The sequence below is a fragment of the Polyergus mexicanus genome, unplaced genomic scaffold, assembly GCF_030449975.1.
Source record: "Polyergus mexicanus isolate NDT 795.1 unplaced genomic scaffold, iyPolMexi1.0 SCAF_26, whole genome shotgun sequence".
NCBI classification, from domain to species: domain Eukaryota; kingdom Metazoa; phylum Arthropoda; class Insecta; order Hymenoptera; family Formicidae; genus Polyergus; species Polyergus mexicanus.
The window spans coordinates 1,626,792-1,650,166 of record NW_027223346.1 but is presented as its reverse complement, the minus strand read 5'-3'; the positions used below and the strand labels follow the sequence as shown (position 1 = coordinate 1,650,166).

At 32.6% G+C, this 23,375-nt stretch overlaps 2 protein-coding genes and 1 long non-coding RNA gene across 7 annotated transcripts in view; 1 reads left to right on the top strand and 2 right to left on the bottom strand.

Annotated features, from left to right (window-relative positions):
• Window positions 1–6,939: 6,939 nt before the first annotated feature.
• Window positions 6,940–23,375, bottom strand: part of Mbt (serine/threonine-protein kinase PAK mbt) — an 83,327-nt gene continuing 66,891 nt past the window's right edge. The window contains exons 1-7 of one of the 5 annotated variants that reach the window (XM_070314126.1): window positions 12,849–13,074; window positions 12,140–12,512; window positions 11,580–11,967; window positions 10,847–11,260; window positions 10,105–10,637; window positions 9,618–9,771; window positions 6,940–9,509 (exon numbers count right to left, since the gene is read on the bottom strand). In XM_070314126.1, coding sequence (XP_070170227.1) covers window positions 9,348–9,509; window positions 9,618–9,771; window positions 10,105–10,637; window positions 10,847–11,260; window positions 11,580–11,967; window positions 12,140–12,507 — 2,019 coding nt within the window. In that variant the 5' untranslated portion in view covers window positions 12,508–12,512; window positions 12,849–13,074 and the 3' untranslated portion in view covers window positions 6,940–9,347. Of the gene's footprint in view, window positions 9,510–9,617; window positions 9,772–10,104; window positions 10,638–10,846; window positions 11,261–11,579; window positions 11,968–12,139; window positions 12,516–12,848; window positions 13,075–23,375 lie in introns of those variants that run through there. The other 4 variants (XM_070314125.1, XM_070314127.1, XM_070314123.1 and 1 more) reach the window with 4 other exon arrangements.
• LOC138943426 (uncharacterized) lies at window positions 16,834–18,097 on the bottom strand. The gene is made up of 2 exons (XM_070314279.1): window positions 18,014–18,097; window positions 16,834–17,813 (listed from the first exon to the last, which is right to left on the bottom strand). Exon 2 carries the CDS (start codon window positions 17,770–17,772, stop codon window positions 16,834–16,836), a length of 939 nt encoding a protein of 312 aa, XP_070170380.1. The 5' UTR covers window positions 17,773–17,813; window positions 18,014–18,097.
• LOC138943356 (uncharacterized) lies at window positions 20,193–21,843 on the top strand. The gene is made up of 3 exons (XR_011448460.1): window positions 20,193–20,962; window positions 21,325–21,407; window positions 21,719–21,843. It is a non-coding gene; the product is annotated as an uncharacterized lncRNA (long non-coding RNA).

Sequence of the window (23,375 nt, the reverse complement as noted above, 5' to 3'; positions counted from 1 at the left end):
ATCCCTCGGTGCTGCCAATTCTTAGCTATGTATAACTCTTTCGAGCCTTCATAACGTAAATCTTCAAAATACCAGGTATATAAATATGAAACCGGAATTTGCCCATAGATGGCCCTAGCTGTCAATGTAGTTATCGTCAAACCGCGCCATTTTCTTGTTTTGACATCTGATAAAGATTTTCAACTCACAACAATACAAGTTTCATACAACAGCATAGTTTTTAATAGCGTTGAACATGTCGAATTTTGTGCCTGGAAACTACGATTTGCGGACAGCATTGATTTTCTGGTACCATTTGAAGAAAACTGCTGCAGAATCGCGTCGAATGCTTGTCGAAGCTTACGGTGAGCATGCTGTTGGTAAATCACAGTGCTTTGAGTGGTTTAAAAAATTCAAAAGTGGCGATTTTGACGTGAGAAACGAAGAACGTGGAAGAAGAGTATGATCTATTATGAGCTGCTAAAACCTGGCGAAACCGTTAATACTGAACGCTACCGACAACAAATGATCGATTTGAATCAAGCTTTGCGTGAAAAACGACCAGAATATCAAAAAAGGCAACGCAAAGTGATTTTGCTTCATGATAATGCACCATCGCACACAGCAAAACCGGTCAAGGAAACGATTGAGGCGTTTAGTTGGGAAATACTTTCGCATGCGGCTTACTCACCAGACTTGGCTCCATCCGATTACTACTTATTTGCATCGATGGGACACGCACTTGCCGAGTAGCGCTTCACTTCTTACGAAAATGTACGAAAATGGCTCGATGACTGGTTTGCCTCAAAGGAGCAACAGTTTTTCTGACGTGGCATCCACAAATTGTCAGAGAGATGGGAAAAATGTATAGCTAGCAATGGGCAATACTTGGAATAAAATATTTTTTATCATTTTCATACAATAAACGTGTATTTTCTATACAAAAATTCCGGTTTCATATTTATATACCCTATTATATACGCGATAGCCAACATTGTTCTCTTAAATTGAATCGGTGAAAATGTCGCTGATTAAAGCAGTGACATAAGAGCGATTCGGTTTGATTTTTAGTGAGAATATTCACATTTTGCTCCTCCATCTTGTTAATTATGGCGATAAGGTTTCATGTGGTTTTTAAATGTAGTTTTTTTTATTTATTTTTTTAGATTGCTATTTGGATTGCTAAAGAAGCTCCCGCACACATCTGGAATGAAACACGTATAACAATTCAAATTTAAAATTATATACATTATTGTTTTATTCGCTAAACGTAATGAATTTCTGCAAAAAATGAACAACAATTTCTTGGTTAAACTCAGATATTTCTTTAAGAAAATATATCGTTATAAATTTATCTCATATGCGACACATTATAATATAAGATGCATTTTGAAATATTATCCATTGAAACAGCCACTATTACTAACTGATTCTTGACTCAGTAAATTTTACTGAGTCTTTTGCAATCTTAATAATTATAATTGAGACAACTCACTGCTTTTTCAGTGATAGTACACTGATTTCAATCGAGAGGATGCATCGATATAACTGCACCGTAGCAAAAAGAAAATCTGCTTATATGTCAATAAAAATTCGCCTGTATTGAAATTACACAGGATAAAAAGTAGATTAAATTCCAGATATAATTTCATAAATGTTTGCAAAATTTTTTTGCGCCGAGATATCGCTGTTTATCTCGCTCATATCTTCGATTGACGGATAGATAGTCTTTGAATGAGCCGTCTACTTTGAAGATCGGTAGCATACACATACGTCAAGTCGCATACCATGATGTTTCCTTAGCGCGAAAATATTGCCACACGTTATATATAATAGCTGCACCGTGTTTAGGGGGACCGGTTTCGCATCAATGTCGGTTAACTATAAAACACCCGACTTGTAGCTAAATCTCTCTCCTGCTCGGAAACAAACTTAGGCAGTTAATCAACATTGCTGAAAAACCGGTCCTGTATAATGCAAGGTAACTTTCGCAAATAAGAAGAACGTTTGAAAGGTAAAAGCTTTGCTGTGAATTGCGCCTCTCAGGATTGCATGAATAGATAACAATCTTAGTCTTTGGTTAATTGCAGATGAATATTTTGCCTCGACAGATTATTTTATAACGATAATTACGTACAATCTCGTATAACGGTATAATGCAAAATACAATAATTACAGTTATTGCTGTATGCGATAATTGTACATAAACTTGTCTCGTATCGACAAGCTGCTGATCATTATCAATTTATAATCGCAGATTTCGTAAAATTTTCGAGATCGCGTGACTTTAATGTCGGTTGCTAATTTTGTCGCGTCTACTTATTAATACAAGAGACGCATATTGCTATAATAAGAAGATCGTGCGTTTGTATAATCTTGCTGTCGAGAAATGCAGACATGGCGGCGAACGCTGTGGAGGGAAAGAGACATGGGCGAGGCTCTCCGATGAAAGGCGTTAAACGTCGCTGACGCAAATGCTTGAAAACTTTCCGTACGTAGATAGGTAGGAGAAAGGTCCTTTGTCTCGTACGTTCTCATTCGCGTCGAATGTTTCGCGGAGAAGAAGGCGGAGCGAAGTTTGTGAAACGCGTTTCAAGTTCACCATCTGTCATTGATATTTTTACTACGGCCCGTTCTACAATAAATCGTACGTCGTTAGTCGTAAGCAAATTGACAGCAATTGACAATCACAGTCGATTATTTCAAGAATATTCTCGGAATAATCGGCTGTAGCTGGTCAATTTGCTTACGATTAATGACATACGACTTATTGTAGAACGGGGGCCTACGAGAAATATGAACGTCCGTCTTTTTTCTCTCGCGAATATATTGTATGTGCGCATGGCATACGTACGACATTTTATAAATAGCTCGAGACTTCCTAAAGAGGCAAAAATAGCCGGGTCCAGATGGAGCGAAAGAGTACAAACAATCATAAACGAGTATCAGAAAATACTTGTAAAATACATATAAAAAAGCATTTTTTATTTAATTAATAATTTTATAAAAATATTTTATGCCACGAATTATATATATATATAATTATTAAAGAAAATAAAATAGATAAATAATTAACACCTTTTTACGCTCGCTGATACAAATATGTGTACAAAGTTTATAAAGAGAAGTTTATTTTATCTACTTCAAGTAGCATTGTGATATTTGATTTTTGATACTTATACAATGCTTATATAATTTGTATTAATATATCTCGCTCTTTGATTTTCTATTGTATATAATGCAAGTAGATAAAAGATAAAACGCGATAAAAACAATCATTGCTTATATGTTTGTCTACTTGGTTACGTAAGAGAGATATCTACGTGATATTCCGCAGAGTTTTATAATTTATTTGCATAATTCATTTGCATCTTTTATGGGTTTTTCCCCCCCCCACGAGAGAAAGGAATTTTAAAAAAGATGTTTTCTTTTTATTTATCTTATAATTAATACGCTGTTGAATATATGTATAATTTTGAATTAATATTGAATGCATGTATATGGATGCAAACCTGCTTGAGAAAAATTGGAATTTCTTTAATAAAATAAAGTAATAGCGTTTTCTTCATTTTAATATCTAACGGAAAGTCGCGAACGTATATAATGATTACGCATTAATAAATATTTATGTAATTAGAAGTACATCTCGCCGCATCGTTAAACGATAAGATAGAACGATCGTATACAGATTCGTTTTAGCGGCGTTTTAAATTTAAATGTTCAATATTTCGTTATCTCTATGTGCAATAACGTAATATTCCAGCGAGGCGAGATAAACGGCTGACTTTATCAACTAACAGCCGGGCGTGCGACTTTCCCAACTTGATTCTCCTTGAAAGAACGGCTGGCAACAGGGATCTCTCTCCACGTATACGTGATGAAGTCGAGCCGGTCGAGCCTCCGCGGAAGCGACGCTCCTATTGGTCGTCGCCCTCCGCTCGTATCCTGTTAATAATTCAATATTGTTGCGTCATCGCACACAGATTCTATTACCGTCATATTATGCGTTTTTTTTTTACTTCACCGTCCGTATAAAAAGGACGCGCGCGTACATATGCATCCAGAAACAGATAACGTACGACGCAAAAAAAACGCGATAATCGTGACTCGCTGAACGCATTACAGTCCGCGCGATCAAAGTCCACATTGATAAAACAAAAAGAGGGGAAAAAAAAAACAGAAAAAATATAGGCACAGGAAATTCGTCGGAAAAACTTTTTCACCGAGAATAAGTGTAATATATAATAATTTTAACCGCGTCTACTCGCGGATTACCAGGAGAGCTTCGAATTATTGACGGATGTAGAAATATTCGCGATAATATTCATTCGAAAAGTATGCTTGTCTGTAGCAATCGAGACTTTTTTTATGCGTGACCGGTGTATAATTCATACATGACGAAATGGTGCGTCGATCGAAATCACGTCATTTCCGATCGCGCGGCGACCATCTTTCCGGCCCCCAACTTTCGTCCGCGTGACTTTTGTCACGTGGCTGCGCGCAGGTGGCCCGCGAGTTCATTCCTCCGTGTCATTTTCTCTGCGTCAAAGGCTTGATCGCAAAAAATTCCGACTCATCCCACGGATCTCTCGTAACGAATGCTATCGCGTATCTTTGTTCATGTTTGCTTATACATCGTTGAATTGTGTCGCCGATAGTAGAGCAAATGAGCGTCCTGTTACCACTTGGTAACCTGCTGGTAGCGTTACATTGGCGTGGCGATTGGATCTAATGTGGAATATAAAAATTAAAAATACTCAGGCATAATGATAATTAAAGTAATTAAAGTGAAGTATTTATTAAAACGACGATCAGCACGAATACGATAAGATGGCGATTTTATACAAAGCGCAATTATTTATCAATCCTTGGTATCACGACGATTTTGCAGTCGTTATACTATATTTTTATAAGCTTTATAGCTTTGAAAATAGCTTTGCAAAAGAGAACGCGACACAAGTTATACTATATACGTATATGTATATATTATTCCGATTGAAAAATATATCATTCGATGTCACAGAACTTAAAATTTACAAAATCACATACACAAATGTTGCGTCTCGTTTAAATATTCAGCATCGCATAAGCGCCGACCTTGGATATTGCGCAAACGATTTGATTTTTGCATATCATTTATGCGATGAACAATAAATCAGCAGAAACAAACAGAAACACGGGCTTCGAATTGATATTTCGTCAATTTCGACGAAAATTTATCCATCTTATCTCATACGGATCTTTCTTCGTCTCTAGTTTACGGTCAATAGGGCGTTCTTAGTATATCTATATATATCTTCACTTGTACTATATATACTGCGCACTAGATTTAGAAGCGAGATGTACAAAAAAAAAGGAGATCAAATCTCTCCAATTGAAGCGAGCTATTAAATAGTGCCGCTCCTGCATCACGTTCATCAATCTGCGAGAGGATCATAAGTGGCGCCAATGGATCGGACCAGTATGCGAAGGTCATTCCGGTCAGCCAGGGGCTCGTCTTGCTGGACCAATCAACGATGGCCGTTCTAGAACGCCTTTCAGCCAGGAATGTGCCGCATGGTAACAGCAAATCGTATCTACCATCGTGGAGGGAGAGTCGAGCAACGACGACTCTCTAGCAACGTGAATTCCTTTCATGTCGGATTACGTCAAGAGACACCTTTGAAATCTCGGTCGAAGATCACATGAGAGAAACCGCGTGACCGTGACATAACCGTCAAAAAATAGAGCAATGATAAAAATTTATCCTACAGATAGAACTTCGATATCGAAAAATCGGAGGCTAAAATTTTGTCAAAACTCTGCGAGTTGCTTCTCTTTTTGAGAGAAATCTCGAATGTCTCAAATTTATGCAATATATGTCTCAATGTACAAATTAACGATTTAATTAAAATATTTAGTTTCTCGCAGGAGAGATTAAGACGCGTTAAAACGAATTCCGTTCTGTTTCATGTGCATCCAATATTTACTCTTATCTTTGATTTGTCTCTACTACAAACAATTAGAAATCATTGTCATCATTATTTCCAATATAATGGCCATTTAAAAGGAAAAACAAGAAATTTGAAGACGAAACACAAAAATGGAATTTTTAATATAACGAAATAATGTTTGAATAATTATTTGATTCAATAATGATATGTACTTTTAAGATAAAATCATTTAGAAAGAATCTCGAAGGCCTTTTTTTGCAGTATCATCTGCCAAAGCTTTTCGTATTATGTTCTTGATTTTTTGTTAATTTCTCGAAAAAAAAAAAAAAAAAAAAAGATTTTTGAACAAAAATGTGTAATAGTAATTATTAAGTAAAGTAAAAAAACATCGGAATTGCCTGCAGTTGTTGATAGTCAATATCTTCCCGAGCATTTAATTTTTTTAGAATCAATTTTTATAACTGACATAAAGTTTCGTAATCTAATTTTATTTCTCCCATATTTACTGCCTACAAGATTGTTACATTCGTTGTTTTTATTTGCGAGAAGAAAATCCTGTTATCCATATTCTCGCAATAGTTTTTTCTCTCTTTTTTCATATTCTAGCACTTATTAGTTGCTAAGCAATCATAACTTTAGATTTTTAGACAAATTTCACGCGAGTATAATAAATGTTCTTTATATTCTCATCGCATTATAAGATAATGCAAATATTTTATTTATTGCATAATTGATAACATACGTCGATAAAACAGATAATCTGATAATCATAAAGCATAATTATATGTACGAAATAAAATTATCGTTATGCAAAGATATAATAAAATGGCGATCATATTTTAGAGAGATGAAAAAAATGTCATATTCTCGTTTTTTAATTGTCATATCAATTAATTGAAATAAATATTATAATACTATGTAAGAGGAGAGTTAAAGATATAACATACATTCGAGATTTGTCAGTAACATTGAAAATATTTATTAAATTCTTCTCCATATAGGCATGTTTTTGTAAATAGATTCTTTATTACGTAATAAATGTACAACATGTGTAAAATAATCCTGCACATATGTAATGAACAATTTTTTAGGCACTATAGCACATTTAAATTTTGCCTTGATGCTCATTTAGTCAAATCACGTTGGTATTCGAATTTCTATTATATACATATACAAAATAAGTAAAAACAAAAAAGGCTCTGATATATTGAATATAAAAAATATGGAAGGAATAGGACTAATAAGAGCCGAGCACAGTAAATAAAAGTATTTATATCATGTAAGAATTCTTCTTAATAATAATGAACATTTCGGTCCTTTCTTTGGATCGTGTTGCAAGGGTAACATACTTTATTTTTTTTATTTATAATAATTTAAAAAATTATAATAATATATAAATAAAATAATAGAAATATAAAAAAGAAATATGTTATTTACTCTTGTATGCTAAAGATGGTTTAAAGAAAGAACTGAAACGTTCATTACCAAAAAGAATTTTTGATACAAGTATATTTATGTACTGCATTCGGCTCCTTATCTATTCCTTCTCTTCCAGACTTTTTACATTTTATATATAGAATAGTTTCTAATCTGTAACTGTAATATGTGTAAGAAATACGCCGTGATGTTTTATTGGTTTGATTATAATATTACAAGGTAATTACTTAAATATATGGCGAGTATAGTCGAACAGATCTATTTTTAATTGCAGGTTTTAAACATTGTTTAACAAATATATTTTCATACTTTCAAAAAACTGTTAACTATCATTTTCGTAATCTATAGATTAGGTTCATAATCACGTATTCATTTCGATAAACAATAATTTCAATTTAAAAAAATTGCATGATTGAAAATACAGTATCAATAGCCAAAATGTACAGGCGACAAATATATAATAGACTGTTCTCTATGTAATTCCTAAATTAATATGCAACAGAGAAATTGTAAAATTCACAAATTCCTAATTAAAATTACAGTACATAATAATCTCAATCGTACAAAAAAATACAATTTGATTAAAAAATATACATCTTACATGTACATACACAATTCATTACTATCAAAGGATCACGGTTTTCTGCCTTCTATATATATGTCAGAGTATGCAACATTCCTATTTTCTTTTTATACATACTAATGATATATCGGAAAATGATAAATTTTCTTATCAAATGCAAGCATTTTCATACGGATCTACATACAACATTTTCCACATTTATTCAGACTATTTATTTTAAATAATATATATCATAATCCTATTCTCAAATATACAAAATGGTTGTTTAAACAAATAATCTAATTATGTGCAACAGTTGTCTAAAAGATAATAATCAAATATATATTCTAATCTTTAAAGCTTTTCATCTGATCGACTGTTTACACTTTTTAGAGGATAATGAAAGTAAAATATTACAAAAGTTCTTGATTGATGCATATATAATGATGCAATGTTACTTAGAAAAATGGAACAAAATATACTGTCTAATTTTAACTGCAAATTCCTATAAATTTAGAAAAAAAAAAAAAAAAAACTTTGCTGCGAATATTTTGTACAAACACAAATATTATTATTTTTTTGCAGTAAGAAGTTAATTGTTACAACAGTGCTTAAGGCACTTAGGTGAAAATTAGTGTTGTAAATATCTCCAAATTATAACTATGTGTCATAATGTTAAAATAACTGCCGATTAAACGGGCAGTGCCAATACTTGGAATGTTCTGAAATAATATGTCTCATATTCTCATAAATGCATAATATAAATAATACATATGCATAAAACAATGCAGGAATGTAATAGCTTATTTTCAAAATAATACTTACAAGTACAAGCTCAGACCCGAGTGGAATGTAAAATTCGGAAATGATCACGATTTTTTCGAAGATTTTCCTTTTTAGAATACTTTTTTTAAAAAGTATAGTTATATAACTTTATTACATACATATATAAGGCACGATCAAAGAAATTGATTTATATTAGAGAGAGACTTAAGTTTTACATACAAAAGTCTAAGAGAAACTAAGCTGCAAATTAGGTTTTGACTTAAAAGTAATATCGGTTTTTAGATATTTCTCTGATATTTAGTGCCAATCTGAAATTCGAAGTATATTTTTAATTTTTATTTAAATTTTATATTGTTTTATATAAATTTTTTTTGTAGTTATGTTTAATGTATTTTAATGTTTCATTTAAATTATTTGAAACTGTGTAAATATTATTCTTAATCGATCGTGCCTATCGCAGAAAAAAAAAGGACTTTAAAGTCTTGCGTATGAGGATTCAGAAGACTAAACGCCTGAACCAACTCATAAAATGCCAAAAACTTTAACATGAGCTGCAATAGGATAACGATGATATCTCGTTGAAGATATGTTTATAATCACAATATCTACCTTGACTAACATTCTACCTTACAAAATTATCGTAAATGTTGTCAACAATTTGTATGCCTGGCGCCTCTCATTAATGGGATCAAGATACTAGGACTTTGAGCTTGCCTGAGGAATGGATGTTGCAATAGTTCAGCTGCCGTGGCCCGTTGTGCCGGATCGCGCACAAGCATTCGTTCGAGAAAACCTTGAAGACGTGGACTAACCTGCGAGTAAAAAGAAAATTTTGTTCATATTTTGAAGTTATAGCTATGGTTTAAAATGCTGAGCTACATGTGTGTGTTCATGCCTAATTTGATAAGAGAGTTAATTACTTTGTGAAAATTCTTTAGTTTTGGTGGCGGCATATCCCTGATACGTCTCATAGCTTGTAGAGGTGGTTCATTGAAAAATGGTGGCTCGCCGTCAATCATCTCAATGATCATTATTCCTAATGACCAAATATCCACTTCAGGCCCATATGGCAACCTGTAAATGAACACAGGAAACATTTTTGATTATATATTTGTCTAATAATTGAATTAAACATAATACTTAAAGCATATGTCAATAGAAGTGTTATGAGTATCTCTTACTTTGATTTTTACAAAATGGCAAAATTTTATGAAGAGAGAATCATACAATAAATAGAAAAATATTATATGAAGGAGATAAAAGACAATAGAAAAATATTACTCATATGTTATAATAATATATGTATTAAGATTTAATCTTTTTATCATGATTCAAACATGATAAGAATAAACATAAAATATATATTATACTCAGTTTTTTGTGAAAGTAAGCATAGATTTAACATACCTTGAAATGACTTCTGGACTCATCCAGTATGGGGTTCCTACAAGAGATTTTCGCTTTGGTAATTCTTGAGAGACTTGAGCACAGAAACCAAAATCTGATAGTTTTACTCTGCCATCTGCCGTAAGTAATATTGAGTCTGACTTAATATCCCTGTGTATAACACCTTGCGAGTGTAAGTACGCTAGTGGTTTGAGGCATTGAGAACACACTGTGGCTATTTGACTTTCGTCCATCCTTGAGTGTGTTACGATATCAGTTAGTGCACCTCCTTCAAGATACTCCATAACGACCCATAATTCATCATCTACCAGGAAACTATCATACATCTCGACTATATTTGGATGATGGTAGTCTCTCATAATGACAACTTCGTTGAAAAGTAATTCACGTCTTTGTTGTTTTCTCAAGTCCATTTTCTTAACTGCAACTTGACGATTTGTACTCTTATCTGTGGCTATGCATACAGTTCCCGTACTGCCTTCGCCAATCTTCAGGAAATTCTCCAAATTTTCTCTCGGATCTCCTTGGCTTACCTAAATGTATATATATAGAATATAGGATATGTAAATATCACACGTTAAAGTAAAATCTTAAAGTGCAAAATTTGTTTGAATGCGTTTAAGAGATAAAGATATACAGTTTAAATTTAAAGATATGTTTTCTTTCATGAAAATGTAATGTTTAATGTATATTTATAGTAATGTAATAGATAAATTCTTTTGAATAAAAATTTTCTACGTACCACCATCTGTAAAGCAGCCCTAAACTGTTCATGTGTAAGTCTTTGATCTGCCTGCTTGTTGGTATTATTTGTACTTGTACCAACTGCCAAACTTCCTGAAGAGACAGCACTCTTCATGTTTTGATTTTGATCCGGAGTAGAACCGCTACCGGATACCGTGGATGGCATGTTCGGTTTTGATAAATTATGCATTGATTGAGAAGTTTCCATTGGTTTTTTCAGATGTGACTGGAGGTTGGACGGATTTTCAGGCATATTATATCCCTGAGGATATTTATTAATATTATGTGAACTTAATTGACTCAATGGTCTTTGCGAGGCTATTGAACCTACTGGCGAAATTTTTGGCTGTAGCTTATGTAATAACGCATTTTGGCTCCCTTGATGTTCTCTTGATGCCTCTATAGCTGAACCCTATAAATTAATTAATATTATTATTACATAACTGTGTTATACATTTGTTAAGCGTATATCCTACTTTTCTTAAAATATAAGAGAGTTAATGTTATCCAAGTTTTAATTTTTAAAATATAATTTGTTTAGATTGTCGCTTTTTGCATAAATTGAATTAATTAGATGATATAACTTAATATATATGTAACTATGGCTTAAGAGGAATAACATTATTTTTTATTATTAAATTAGTTAATAAAAAGGTTTTAATTGTATACGTATAAAAATATTTTTCTTAAGGTAATTACAAGTATGCAAAATATATTGTATAATTAATTACCTGTACATTGCCGTTATATTGAGTTGTTATGGTCATTTGGGAATTTAGTCTATGAAATTCTGGATCTGGAAATTGCGGATTATTTGGACTTTGTACTGGAGCTTGTGAATTAATAATAGGACTTAAGTTTTGGAAATTAATTGATAGATTTGGTACATTTGATCCGGAATGAGTTAAGTTTGGCGAGGATTGCATATTAGGATTAAGATTCTGAAGGTTTGGTATCATGTTCTGCATACTGGAACTTATTCCACTGCCAACGCTCGGGGAATTCTGTCTCAATTTATCGATGTAGTTATGTGGCTTGCTAAAATTTACGAAGCCTTGATTAATATTTGAAGGTACCTCCTGGCCTTCGGGGACGGATGGTGGAAGATTGCTTGCATGCCTGCAAATAAAAAATATGATTATCATTATACTATAATCTTATTAATTTCATCAAAAATGATACAAGATATCCAAAGATTATCCATCATAAATTTGAAGCTGCTTAATATATATTCTGTAACGCTATTGATAACGCTAATCTTCAATAAGTTATTCTATATTAACAGCAATACCTATAATCTCTCCTGAGTCGTGGTGGACTCGAAGAGCGTAGAGAATTAGAGCGAGAAACTGTACTGGTCTTAGGTAAACCATTCTCTACAGGTTTCTCGTTGGTAAGTGGTTTATTCGGCTTAAGATCATTGTGTCCTCTTACAATAGTTTTCAAGTCTAGGATCTCGGTAGGCGTGATCTCGCTTGGATCGACCAACGGCAGTGGTCTATTGGTCGATTTTAAAATCTGATTATTCCCAACTATCGAAGCCCATTGCAGCGGTAATCCGACAAACTTGCCCTCGCGTTTGTCAAATCCGGTATGCACCCTGTGCTCAAAGTTAGTCGGCGTGGAGATCTGTGGTTTCTTTTTCTTCTTGGTAAACATTGTCCCTGCTTTAAGAAAACGACCAACATTATCGTATTGTATGATACAAATGTAAACGATATAAAATACGATGATTTTCATCATCTATGAACTATGTCATATAGTATTTATCTATATAAAAATAGGAGATAGAAGCACACGATTTTACAGCTGTTAAATTGCACACGCCTTATCCGCCATCGCAGCATCCCCCGCGAACATTTTTCGCTAATTCTAAAGATCAGCGATTCACGTTACGAGAGGAAAGGTATATCACGCGTGTGAATTGCGGGAGTGGCGTGAAATTCATGAAAAAATAACGCGTGGCGAGGAGGAAGCCAAATGACAGCAGCAACGCCTACCGAACGACGATGCGATTCTTGCGACGCGGCTCTACCGAGGCCCGGCCGCTTGGTTTGATTGTCACGCGTTAGGGTTCCTTTCTTCGTGGAAACTCTCAGAACGGAAACGTGGTGCACGAATAACCGAGACAGCGGTAAAACATAGGCGATGTTGCACGTTAAAACACGTAAATACGCCATTCGTCCATCTCGACAGGTAGCACACTGGCGCACCGTGCGGTAAGCTTACGAATCTTTCGTGGCATTTAGTTCAATTTGCTGTTTGCTGAATTTGCTGAAAGTGTGTGTGCGCGCGCGTGCGCGCGCAGCACACGTGATCGAAGTAATATATAGTACATGGGACCTGCGCGAACAGAGCGGAGCAGAGCAAAGCGAACCGGAAACGGTAGACGGAGAGAGTACGAGAGAAAGCGATTCGATGAGAGATCGTGGAAAAAGAGCGATCGCGCGAAAATTCTTCGATCAAGCGTTTTAACGCTTGATGTTCCACTTCGATAAATTTATGCCTAGAGAGAGAGTCGCACATATATATCTATTCATTTTCAAGGAGATATTCTTGCTGATAGTCTCAATGAGCAAACAATGAATTTAATAACGATTAAAGCAATGAAAAGAATTCGCATTTAAAAAATAACGTTTTCATTGTGTAAAATATGTATTCTATAAAAATTTAATAGGAAAGGCGTTTTTAAAAAATTATATACGTATATGTGTATTTTATTAAAAAATTTTCTTTAAATTTTCAATTTAAAATATTTCCCTCATAGCAAAAAAAAATCACAGTGATATCATAATGATATTGCTCTGTAACAATCGAATATGTCATAATGAAATCACAACGAAGTCATATGGTGACATACGAGTCCGCTTTGTGATATCATTATGATGTGAAATAAAATGTCACAATGGTGCAATTTAAATTAGACACACACATAAAATGGTCTTATATATATATATATACAGGATGTCCTAGACCACCCGTACACCCATTTTCTTTCAAAAACTAAGCATTTTAGAGAAAAACGTTTTCAACAAAAATTGTATGGTTTTGGGAAACATAAGATGGTGTCATTGGTTTGACCTTGGATGGCATCATTAAGGTCAAGTCAAGGACACCTTTAATTTCTTAAATGGAACCCCCTATTTTTTATTGCATATTCTTATAGCTTATGAGAGCTTTCCAAAACACTATAATAAAGTATTTTTTCATAAAGTACTTTTTGAGTTATTTTATATTTTAATCCGACATATTTTGATATAAAAAATAAAATATTTCGTAAAATATTCAGTTTTCGATAATTTTACCGTAATACTTTTATGTACAGAATAATGAGACAAATCAATTAGTGCAAAAAAAAAATAATAATTGTTTAAAAAAATACATTGTAAATAATTTTCTTAAAAACAATTATTTTTTATACTAATTGATTTGTCTCATTATTCTGTATATAAAAGTATTACGGTAAGATTATTGAAAACTGAATATTTTACGAAATATTTTATTTTTTATATAAAAATATGTCAGATTAAAATATAAAATAACTCAAAAAGTACTTAATAAAAAGATACTTTATTATAGTGTTTTGGAAAGCTCTCGATGTCAGCTACAAGAATACTAAATAAAAAATGGGGGTTTCCATTTAAGATTTTAAAGTTGACCTTTACATGACCTTCAAATGATTTTCCAAGGTCAAACCAATGGTACCATCTTATGGCCTCCTCGAAACCAAACAACTTTTGTCTGAAACGTTTTTCTCTTCCGGGCTTGGTTTTTGAGATATTTGCCTGAGGAGATTAAAATGGGACACCCTGTATATGATAAAAACACGTCAATATAACACCCAATATAATTAACTAAATAATAAAATAATAAAGTATAATTTATCTATTTCATAATAACATTATTTTTATCGAATGTGGACTTTACATTTTAACTACACAAATGATTTTTATTTATTCGGATATTTATCCACCCGATTTCTGAACAATCAGTTTAATATCTGAATTCTTTGTGTTGGGATTGTATTCAAATCCTAGAATCATAAATCAAACTAGGAATAGTTATTACAACTTTGATATATATATATTATTAGCTATTCTATAAGTACTATATATAATTCTCATGCCTAAAATTTAAATACGAGATAGAGCGCATAGTACGTCGCATAGTGTAAGCGAATGAACTATTAGCGTCTACTGAATACTATCTTTGGACTGTTTCTGGAATGTTACATTTCTGTAACGTTTTATGTCATATTATGATGATATCACTGCGGTTATAGTTAATGATATCACTGCAACTTTCTAATAATATTACAGTGACATTACAATTTTTCTGTGATCTTATGACTTTATTTTGAATCTATTGTGATGTCACTGTAACTTCATTTGCTATGGGGGAGCCGATTAATCGGTTAATTGAAAATTGATTAACCGATTGTAACCGAAAGAAACGTTTAATATTCGATTAAGCAATTAATCGGTTAATATAGTTTCGATTAATCGGTTAATACGGTTTCAGTTAACCAATTAATCGCTGAAACTGATTAATTATTAATCGAATAAACCATTTTTTCGATTACTTGTTATTTTCATTAGGATTTTATAATGATATGTAATTGTGTAGTATACAGTGTCTACATAGAAAAGAAAGAAGTGTCAAATTCAAACTTATATATTCAAATTAACGCGTTCATTGTTTCGTATATACACAACAATCTTTAATCTTCTTATAAGAATTTGATAATCTTAAATTTCAATGAGTGTCAATTTGATGCAGGCTTTCTCATTTGGGAATGCGAGAATTAAGCATACTTTAGTAATTCACATACCTTAACATACCTTAGCTCTTTTTAAGAATAAGGATAATGAAATAGAAATTACTTAATCTTATATTCTGAGAAAATTCAAATTTTTTATTTTAAAATATCTTATTTTCTATCCAATATTTTTTCCTTTCCATTCAAGAAAATTATACATAAATAATAAAAATATAATTGAATATAAGAATAAGGATCTCAATATAAAAATCTAAGACTGAGATATAATGGCAATACTGCGCTGGGCTCGTATTGCTATTAATATCTCATTGTCAGTCTTAATAAATAAGAATATATTTAGTTAAAATGAAGACGAGAGGAGGCACCTCCGATGATATTGACATATGTTGTCAAAGTCATGATCCTGAACATTCAAAAGGTTTTAGGTGTCGATCATTTTTCATTAAAAAGATATTAACAAATGAAGTTGACAATATGGTTACTATATTGATAACCATAAATAGTATGGTTACTATATTATACTATGGTACAATACTATCTTCAATATATATACATATATATATTTCTATTTATTTCACAGAATTTATTTTTGTTTTGTTGCGTTTTTATCCTCTTTTACTGTATAATTCTCTTTCACGTTACAAATTAAACTGACGCTGAGATGTAACTAACAACTTTCTATATAGTTTGTGTCTGTATAATATGATATTTTTGTCATTAAACAGTTTACAATATGATAATCTTGTCTCTACAATTTGAAAATTTGACATTGAGGGAATATTGAATTATTTGGTGAAAAATTGTTCTTCTTTTGCTTAAACTAGCAGAATTTTTACAACAGACGCAAACACACACATACACACACACACATACATATATGCAACAAAGTATTTTTCTTACTTAATATTCATATTTGTTCTTGTTTAATTCGATTAGACATAACAAAAGTGGCAATTAATCATTCCAGAAGAAAAATCTTGAAAAAACAAAATAAATATATATTAATTAACCGGAATAATTGATTAAATGATTAACCGATTTAAAGATTAATGGAATAATGGTAATCACTCTAACCGATTACCCATTAACCGATTTTAACCAGTAAATTCGTTTTTAATCGGTTGATCGAATTAATCAATTTTCACAAGCCCTAATTTTAATTGTATTATGTTATTATTTTTTTTCTTTGTTTTATAATTATACGATTATTTTGGTTTTAACATGTCTATAATTTTTTCTAAGATTTTTTTGTTCTTGGTAACACGAGGTTTATTATCTTTTTGTTTAACCGACAAAAATTTAACTACACCTTCTTTTCCACTTTTTTTATAAATAGCTTGTAATTTTGTACGATTAATACCCGCATTTGTTAGTTTCTTTATCATCCGCTTGGAGATAACATCCTCTAAAAAATTCAAAGACGGTCTCAATACTGTTGCCTTTTGCAGTCTAGTTTCATGGGCAAGTAATTCCGTGAAAGATTTCATGTTCTGAACCAAAATCTTTTTAGTAGTCTCCTTAGTAGTAATAATCATTTTCGAAGCGATTTTTTCGAGTATTCTCACATCGTGTGTTGCATTGTGGATATTTCCAGGCAGTTTTATTTGCAAATATTCAGCGAGAGCGGAGAGTTCAAACATTCCTGGACCTTTTCTCTCAGGATAAAGTTTTCTAAGAATGATAAGAGTATCTACAAATCCAACGATGAGGTTTTTGAAATCCTCTATCATCGATTTTTTTTTCAAAGCACGGAATAAAAAGGGAAAGTCAAATCTTAGCCCATTGTGTGCAACAAGAATACACGGCTTTGATAATACAGTTAACCATCTTTTAAACGCGCATAGTACTTCCTGCAAAGGAGAGGACGAAACTCTTTCGTTATTCAAAAATAACTTTCCGTCCACATTTTTAAAGCCGCTGATTGTATTCCTAGGCATAATTAACTGAGTAGGATTCACATATTTGCAAAATCTGTGTTTTCCGCACTTTGCAGCAATCTGCAGAATGTCCGCTGTTTTTTCGAAACCTGAAGTTTCTATATCAACGTATACAAATTTTACATCGTCTGGAGATCGAGAAGTATTCTGGATATTGTCACCAAGAAGCTTGTTGTCAAAATGTCTGCTTCGATGTGAGTGAGCCATGATACCGTTCAGGCTTTTGTTGGCTTGATTAGAAGCAGCAACTGAAAATTTTGATGATTTACTGGCATATTTAATATTGTCAATCTCGAAGTATTAAAATGATCGAAGAGAACAACAAAATATAAATATACAAATAGCACTCGAAATATTTTAATAAATGTTAGAAATGTTTAAACTACACATATATGCAGCGAATTTTAACAAAAAATATGATTAACGGGAAAACGAAAACTATACATACCTGGTTACAATGATGTACACGTATTTTGGATGTTTGGCGGGAAAATAAAGAGAAAATGATTTCGAACTTGATACCAAAATTGCAATAATAACGATTCTTGAACTCGTACGATGAATGTCGGACGCTGACAAGAAACGATCTGCGATAAGATTTTGCGCGCGAAATTTTTTATGATGTCATCACCGTGAGTCAAGATCTAACAAAGAGCGCACTACCATTCAAAATATTGGCTCCATTCAGCAGAACAACTGCTGAATTGTCATCTTATCAACATTACGTTGATTTGTTGGTTCTAAAAATAAGAGCCAATCACGTTTGACTACTAAGCGGTTTGTTCTGCTGAACGCGTCCGTTGACATACTGCACTGTTCGGTGAGATGATTGGCGGATACAATATTTATCACTATCTACTTGTTACAAATGTAGCAATTGAATGTTGCATCTAAAAGATCTACCCACTCCATGACTAATTAACACAAACTTTTCATGGGGCGATGCGTGGCGCCGGACGTAGAGTCGCAGGCTGGTAATCGAAAGATTCCAGGTTCGATTCCGCTCGGGTCCCATCCTCCGATATGACCCAAAAAGAGGTTTTCACACATTATCCTATATAATGCCTATATTGGTTTATCACATTATTATCCTATCCAATACCTATATTAGTTTATCATATATTAACCTATCTAATAGCTATACCTAGTTAATGGTGTATAGACAATTCCTTTCGGAAAGTCTCCCAACCATATCAGAGAAGAAGAAGAAGAAGAAGACAAACTTTTCATGGGACGATGTATGGCTCAGTAGAGCGTCGCCGACTGATAGTCGACAGATCTCAGTTTTAAAACCATCTGAACCTTATCCTCCATATGCCTCTTAAAAGGTGGAAATTAAAAAGATTAACGAAAATTTATTGATTAAAAATGAAATGAAGTAATAATAATTCCACGGTTGTCAGGCAGCTTGAACACCGACTGGCGAATGAGCTAAACCTTAGGGTGCCCAAGTACTATAAAGATACTATACTATACTATACAAACTTTTCATCGTCAGAGACGTATATATATATAATGCCGGCTTTAAAATTCTAAAAAGATTAAATCCTATAAATGTGTCGATACTTTCTAAAATCATTATATTATTAGTAAGAGCAAAAAATGTTCAATAAAAAAAATGTAAATTTATTAAACAAAAATTAAAAGTTTAATACGTTAACGATATTAATTTACTGACAAATGTTTGATGGTTTCTAATTGTTTCATTTCTATCTTTTTTAAAAAATTGTATTGTACTCGTACTCGTTCCAGTTCCATAGATTTTTTCAAAATTAAAGCCTGTAATGAAAAAATAAATTATAATCGATCGAAAACGAATAATATGTTATCTATCTAAAAATAAAAAAATAGTATTCTATAAATATTTAATAAAAAATTATATTTTACTTTTACTTTAATATTTATGTTATTTATGTTATATTATAATTGTTTAATAAATATAATAAATTTATAATTTAAAATACTTATATGGTATAATCTAATATTTCGTATATATATTTTATAGTACATAAAATATTTCGGCAGCGAATTAAGATAATACCTAACATAGTATTTGGCCTTGGCGGCGTAAACATCGGCGCGCGTAAAGATTGTTTATGTATCACGGTCTTGTTATCATTTATTCAAAGACACTTGAATAGAACTGTAGTGGGGCGAGACGCTCAAATTCCTTTCTTACGTGTTATCATTCGCGCGGCGATGCTCGAGCAATAAAGTAGCAGTGCGTCGTCGGTGCCGTCATTGTGCCGCGGACGGTTTTCGCGTCGCGTGTCAACACAGCATTGCCACGAGTCGCACAATGGCTCATATGTGGCACGCGTATTTGTGCGTTGAACGCACATTAGTGCGTCGTCGTTGCCATCATCGTGCCGTACGAGCAACGATGCGTCGCGTTGTCGCGATTTCGCGTTTTCGCGTCGTCGCGTCTTCGCGTTGGACTTCTATCCCGTTTTCACGATTGTCATCGAGGATCATACTTTGTTGCCGACTAAATGGGATGTCTCTCAGCGTTGCAATCTTTAATATATTGATACCTATTAATATAATTAATTTTATATTAATATCAATTAATATTAATATTATATAAATATTATATATTATATAAATATTTATGTATTAATAAATTTAATATATTAATGTAGGCGCAACGTTAAAACGCCTCAGTGTCGCGGCTGAGGTTAATCTTGAACTTCGGTTCGAGAATCGGTTGTTGAGGGCACGTTCTGCTCCGACAAACAGTTCGGCCCGAATCGGTTAGAGTTTGGTCGATTGTTTTGGAATCGTCGTTCATGGGTCCCTTCTCTTGTACCGTCTAACAGCACATTGTAGCAATACTAACATGTTTGGCATTTGAGGAGTTGGCTGTATTAATTTGGTTCGATTTTCGCTCGCTAGAGAAGTTGATCTCCCGCTTTCGAAGTGTTCTAGATTGTTAGCACCTAGGAGGTATCATCATTCTCGATCCGTCTATCAGCCTTACGATAAACCCGGCTCAGTCTGTATGATACAGACTTGGTGGTTCGTACGAAATCGTTCCTAATGAAGTTCTAGTCGGCCCTCGATGGGAGCAGGCGCGGGTCAAGAGTCGAGCGAACCCCATTCGCGTCGATTCCATCGATAGATTTCGTCTTCTTCCGCTTCCGCTTAACCTTTGCTCGAAGTAATCGGTGAATTTCCGACTTGTCGACTCGAAGTGTGATTCTCACGTGAAGCGGGGTTCGATCGTGCCGAAATTCGAAAGTGCAAGAGTGTCGTTCAAAGCATCGCGCGTATAAGCGCGAAAGTAATCTTTTAATAAAAGTGCGGGAGTGCCGTTTAAAGTATTGCGGGTGTGAATCAAGCTGAGAGGAGGAGGAGGTCTAGGAGAGGCATCGGGCACTGATGGAACAACCCTGTGGTAAGTAATTTGTTATTTGTATATTAATTATTTATTAATTGCGTACAATTTAATTTAAACAATTAATCACGTAATTTGGCTTTATATATATATATATGATTTAGACAACAGAGAATTAGAGAAAAAGATTTTTATACGGAAGCTATAATTTTGTAAAAGTTTCTACTTTTAGATTATAGCTTGTATATATGGAATTATTAGTAATAGTGTTTCTTTTTTTCAAAATTTATCAAATTACTTTATCAATTTGTATATTATTGTATGCATCGAATATATAAAATTTAATGCATATAATAAATTTTTTTAAATATTAATTATTTTGAGCGCTGCTACAATTTGGATCTTCTATTTGTATGTTACAGAGCAACGTAGCGACCCTGACATTCTAAGAGGAGGAGGAGGCCTAGGAGAGGCATCCTGCACCAGCGGAGCAACCAGAGCAAGGGTGAATATTTATTATTTGTATATCAGTTAAAAATCGCATACGGGCATTAATTCGATCTCATTGTTTGAATGAATTAAACGAGAGAAAATTAGAAAGAAAGATTTTTATATAAATGCGATAAATGTTTTTATTATTAAAAAAAAGTTGTCTTTTTAGAAATAATCTTTTTATAAAATTGTTTCATATTCATGTATCTGCTTATCATCGTACGCGTAGAATATAAAATTCGGCATGTAAAATAATAATTTTTTGAAATATTAATTATATATTGAGCGCTGCTATAATTTGAATTTTATATTCGTATGTTACAGACACTGTTGCGCATCAGTGTCGGTGAGTGACAAACTTTTATTTAACTTTAAAATAACGGATTTGTAGAAATTGTAGATGTAGATTGTAGATTATAGATTGTAGATAAATCCGTTAATTTTTAATGGATGAGCTAAAACAGATTATGTTGAATAACTTTTAATAAATTTTTTTGATATACATTGCATCTATTGTAAAAGTAAATTAAAGTCTAAATTAAAAAAGGAAGATTATAGAAAACATTTATTTCCAATTTGTAGATTTTATCTAATTTATTGAATAAAGAATGCTGGTAATTTAATCGATTATATACGTCTGATGATAATTTATTTTTATAACGCGCGCCGATCTTATTCTAATATCTTATAGCTCATCCATATCTTAGAATTTGTTTCTAGATACTGTTCTTAAACTTTGTTTTAATTGATATAAGATCAAATAATCAATCAATTAAATTACCTGTAATATGATAATAAATGGCAATAATTGTCATGCCATTTATAAATTAATCTTATTTTATTATAAATTATATATTATTATTTAAATTAATATCATATATTATTATTCTATATATTATTATATTATTACATAAATTATATATTAATATATATATATATATATATATATATATTAATCAAATTTTATATTTATCATAATTCATCATAATTTTTAATCAAAATTTTGATTGATAACTTGGCTTTGTCTCAGTTAAAATAAACTTATGAACGTCTAATGAGCGATCATAAAATCGCATGATCGTCAACGAGCGTGAAATATTACGCTCATCTGCTGGCGGCAATAATTATCCGGCAAAAGAAGGAGTTTATCTCATCATCAGTGCAAGGAAAATCTTGCGCTTATTCGTCGGCGATAATAAATAGTCGGCGCTATTAAAAGGAGTGTATATCTCCTTTTTTGATCTCTGATTAGAGATCGATCCAGAAAGTGGCCAGGAGCAACGAAAGGTAGGTCCAACTGGCCCGAAGAATGGATGTGGGCTACGCAAAATAGGCGGCCAATACTGGCCAAAATGTGTAATGAGAAGTACATAAGGTACGATTAGGGTACCCGATTAGGGCATGCGAGTAGGGGGCGCGGTTAGGAATATATTCTCCAAAACGAGCTCCAAAATATTTTTGTACTTCTCTCGAGACTTTTAATGTTAAAAACATCTTGATACATAATACGACATACCAAAAATCGATTTCTGCGAAATAGGAGTCTATTTCACTATAATTTTTCTATAGTTTTGTAATCTTTTATTTTTTACAGAGTTTTAATCATTAGCAGCATTAATTAATTTTTTCATGTTCATATGATCGATAATAGATATGTCAGGTACACACTGTCGGGTTTTATAAATCGAAATATCTCTTGTACTATCGGTTGGAGCGTAAAAATTAAGATTAAAGAGTTTTTTACAGTTGGTTGCGTGCTACACGGACTCTAATTAAAAAGTCGAAAATGCGAAAAAAATCTACTTATCCTAATATTTGGATGTGTCTTTGTACGAAAATACGAAAAATTATGATTTCAAAAACGCGGAGATTTATTCTATTATAATTATTGTATTTTCCTATAGTTTTGACTATATTCTTTCAAATCCATGGAACTTTAATCATTAACAGTGTTAATTAATTTTTTTTCACACATACACAC

Bases quoted from the DNA above. Each gene is read 5' to 3' on its own strand.
- LOC138943426 (XM_070314279.1), bottom strand. From the start codon at position 17,772: ATGGCTCACTCACATCGAAGCAGACATTTTGACAACAAGCTTCTTGGT.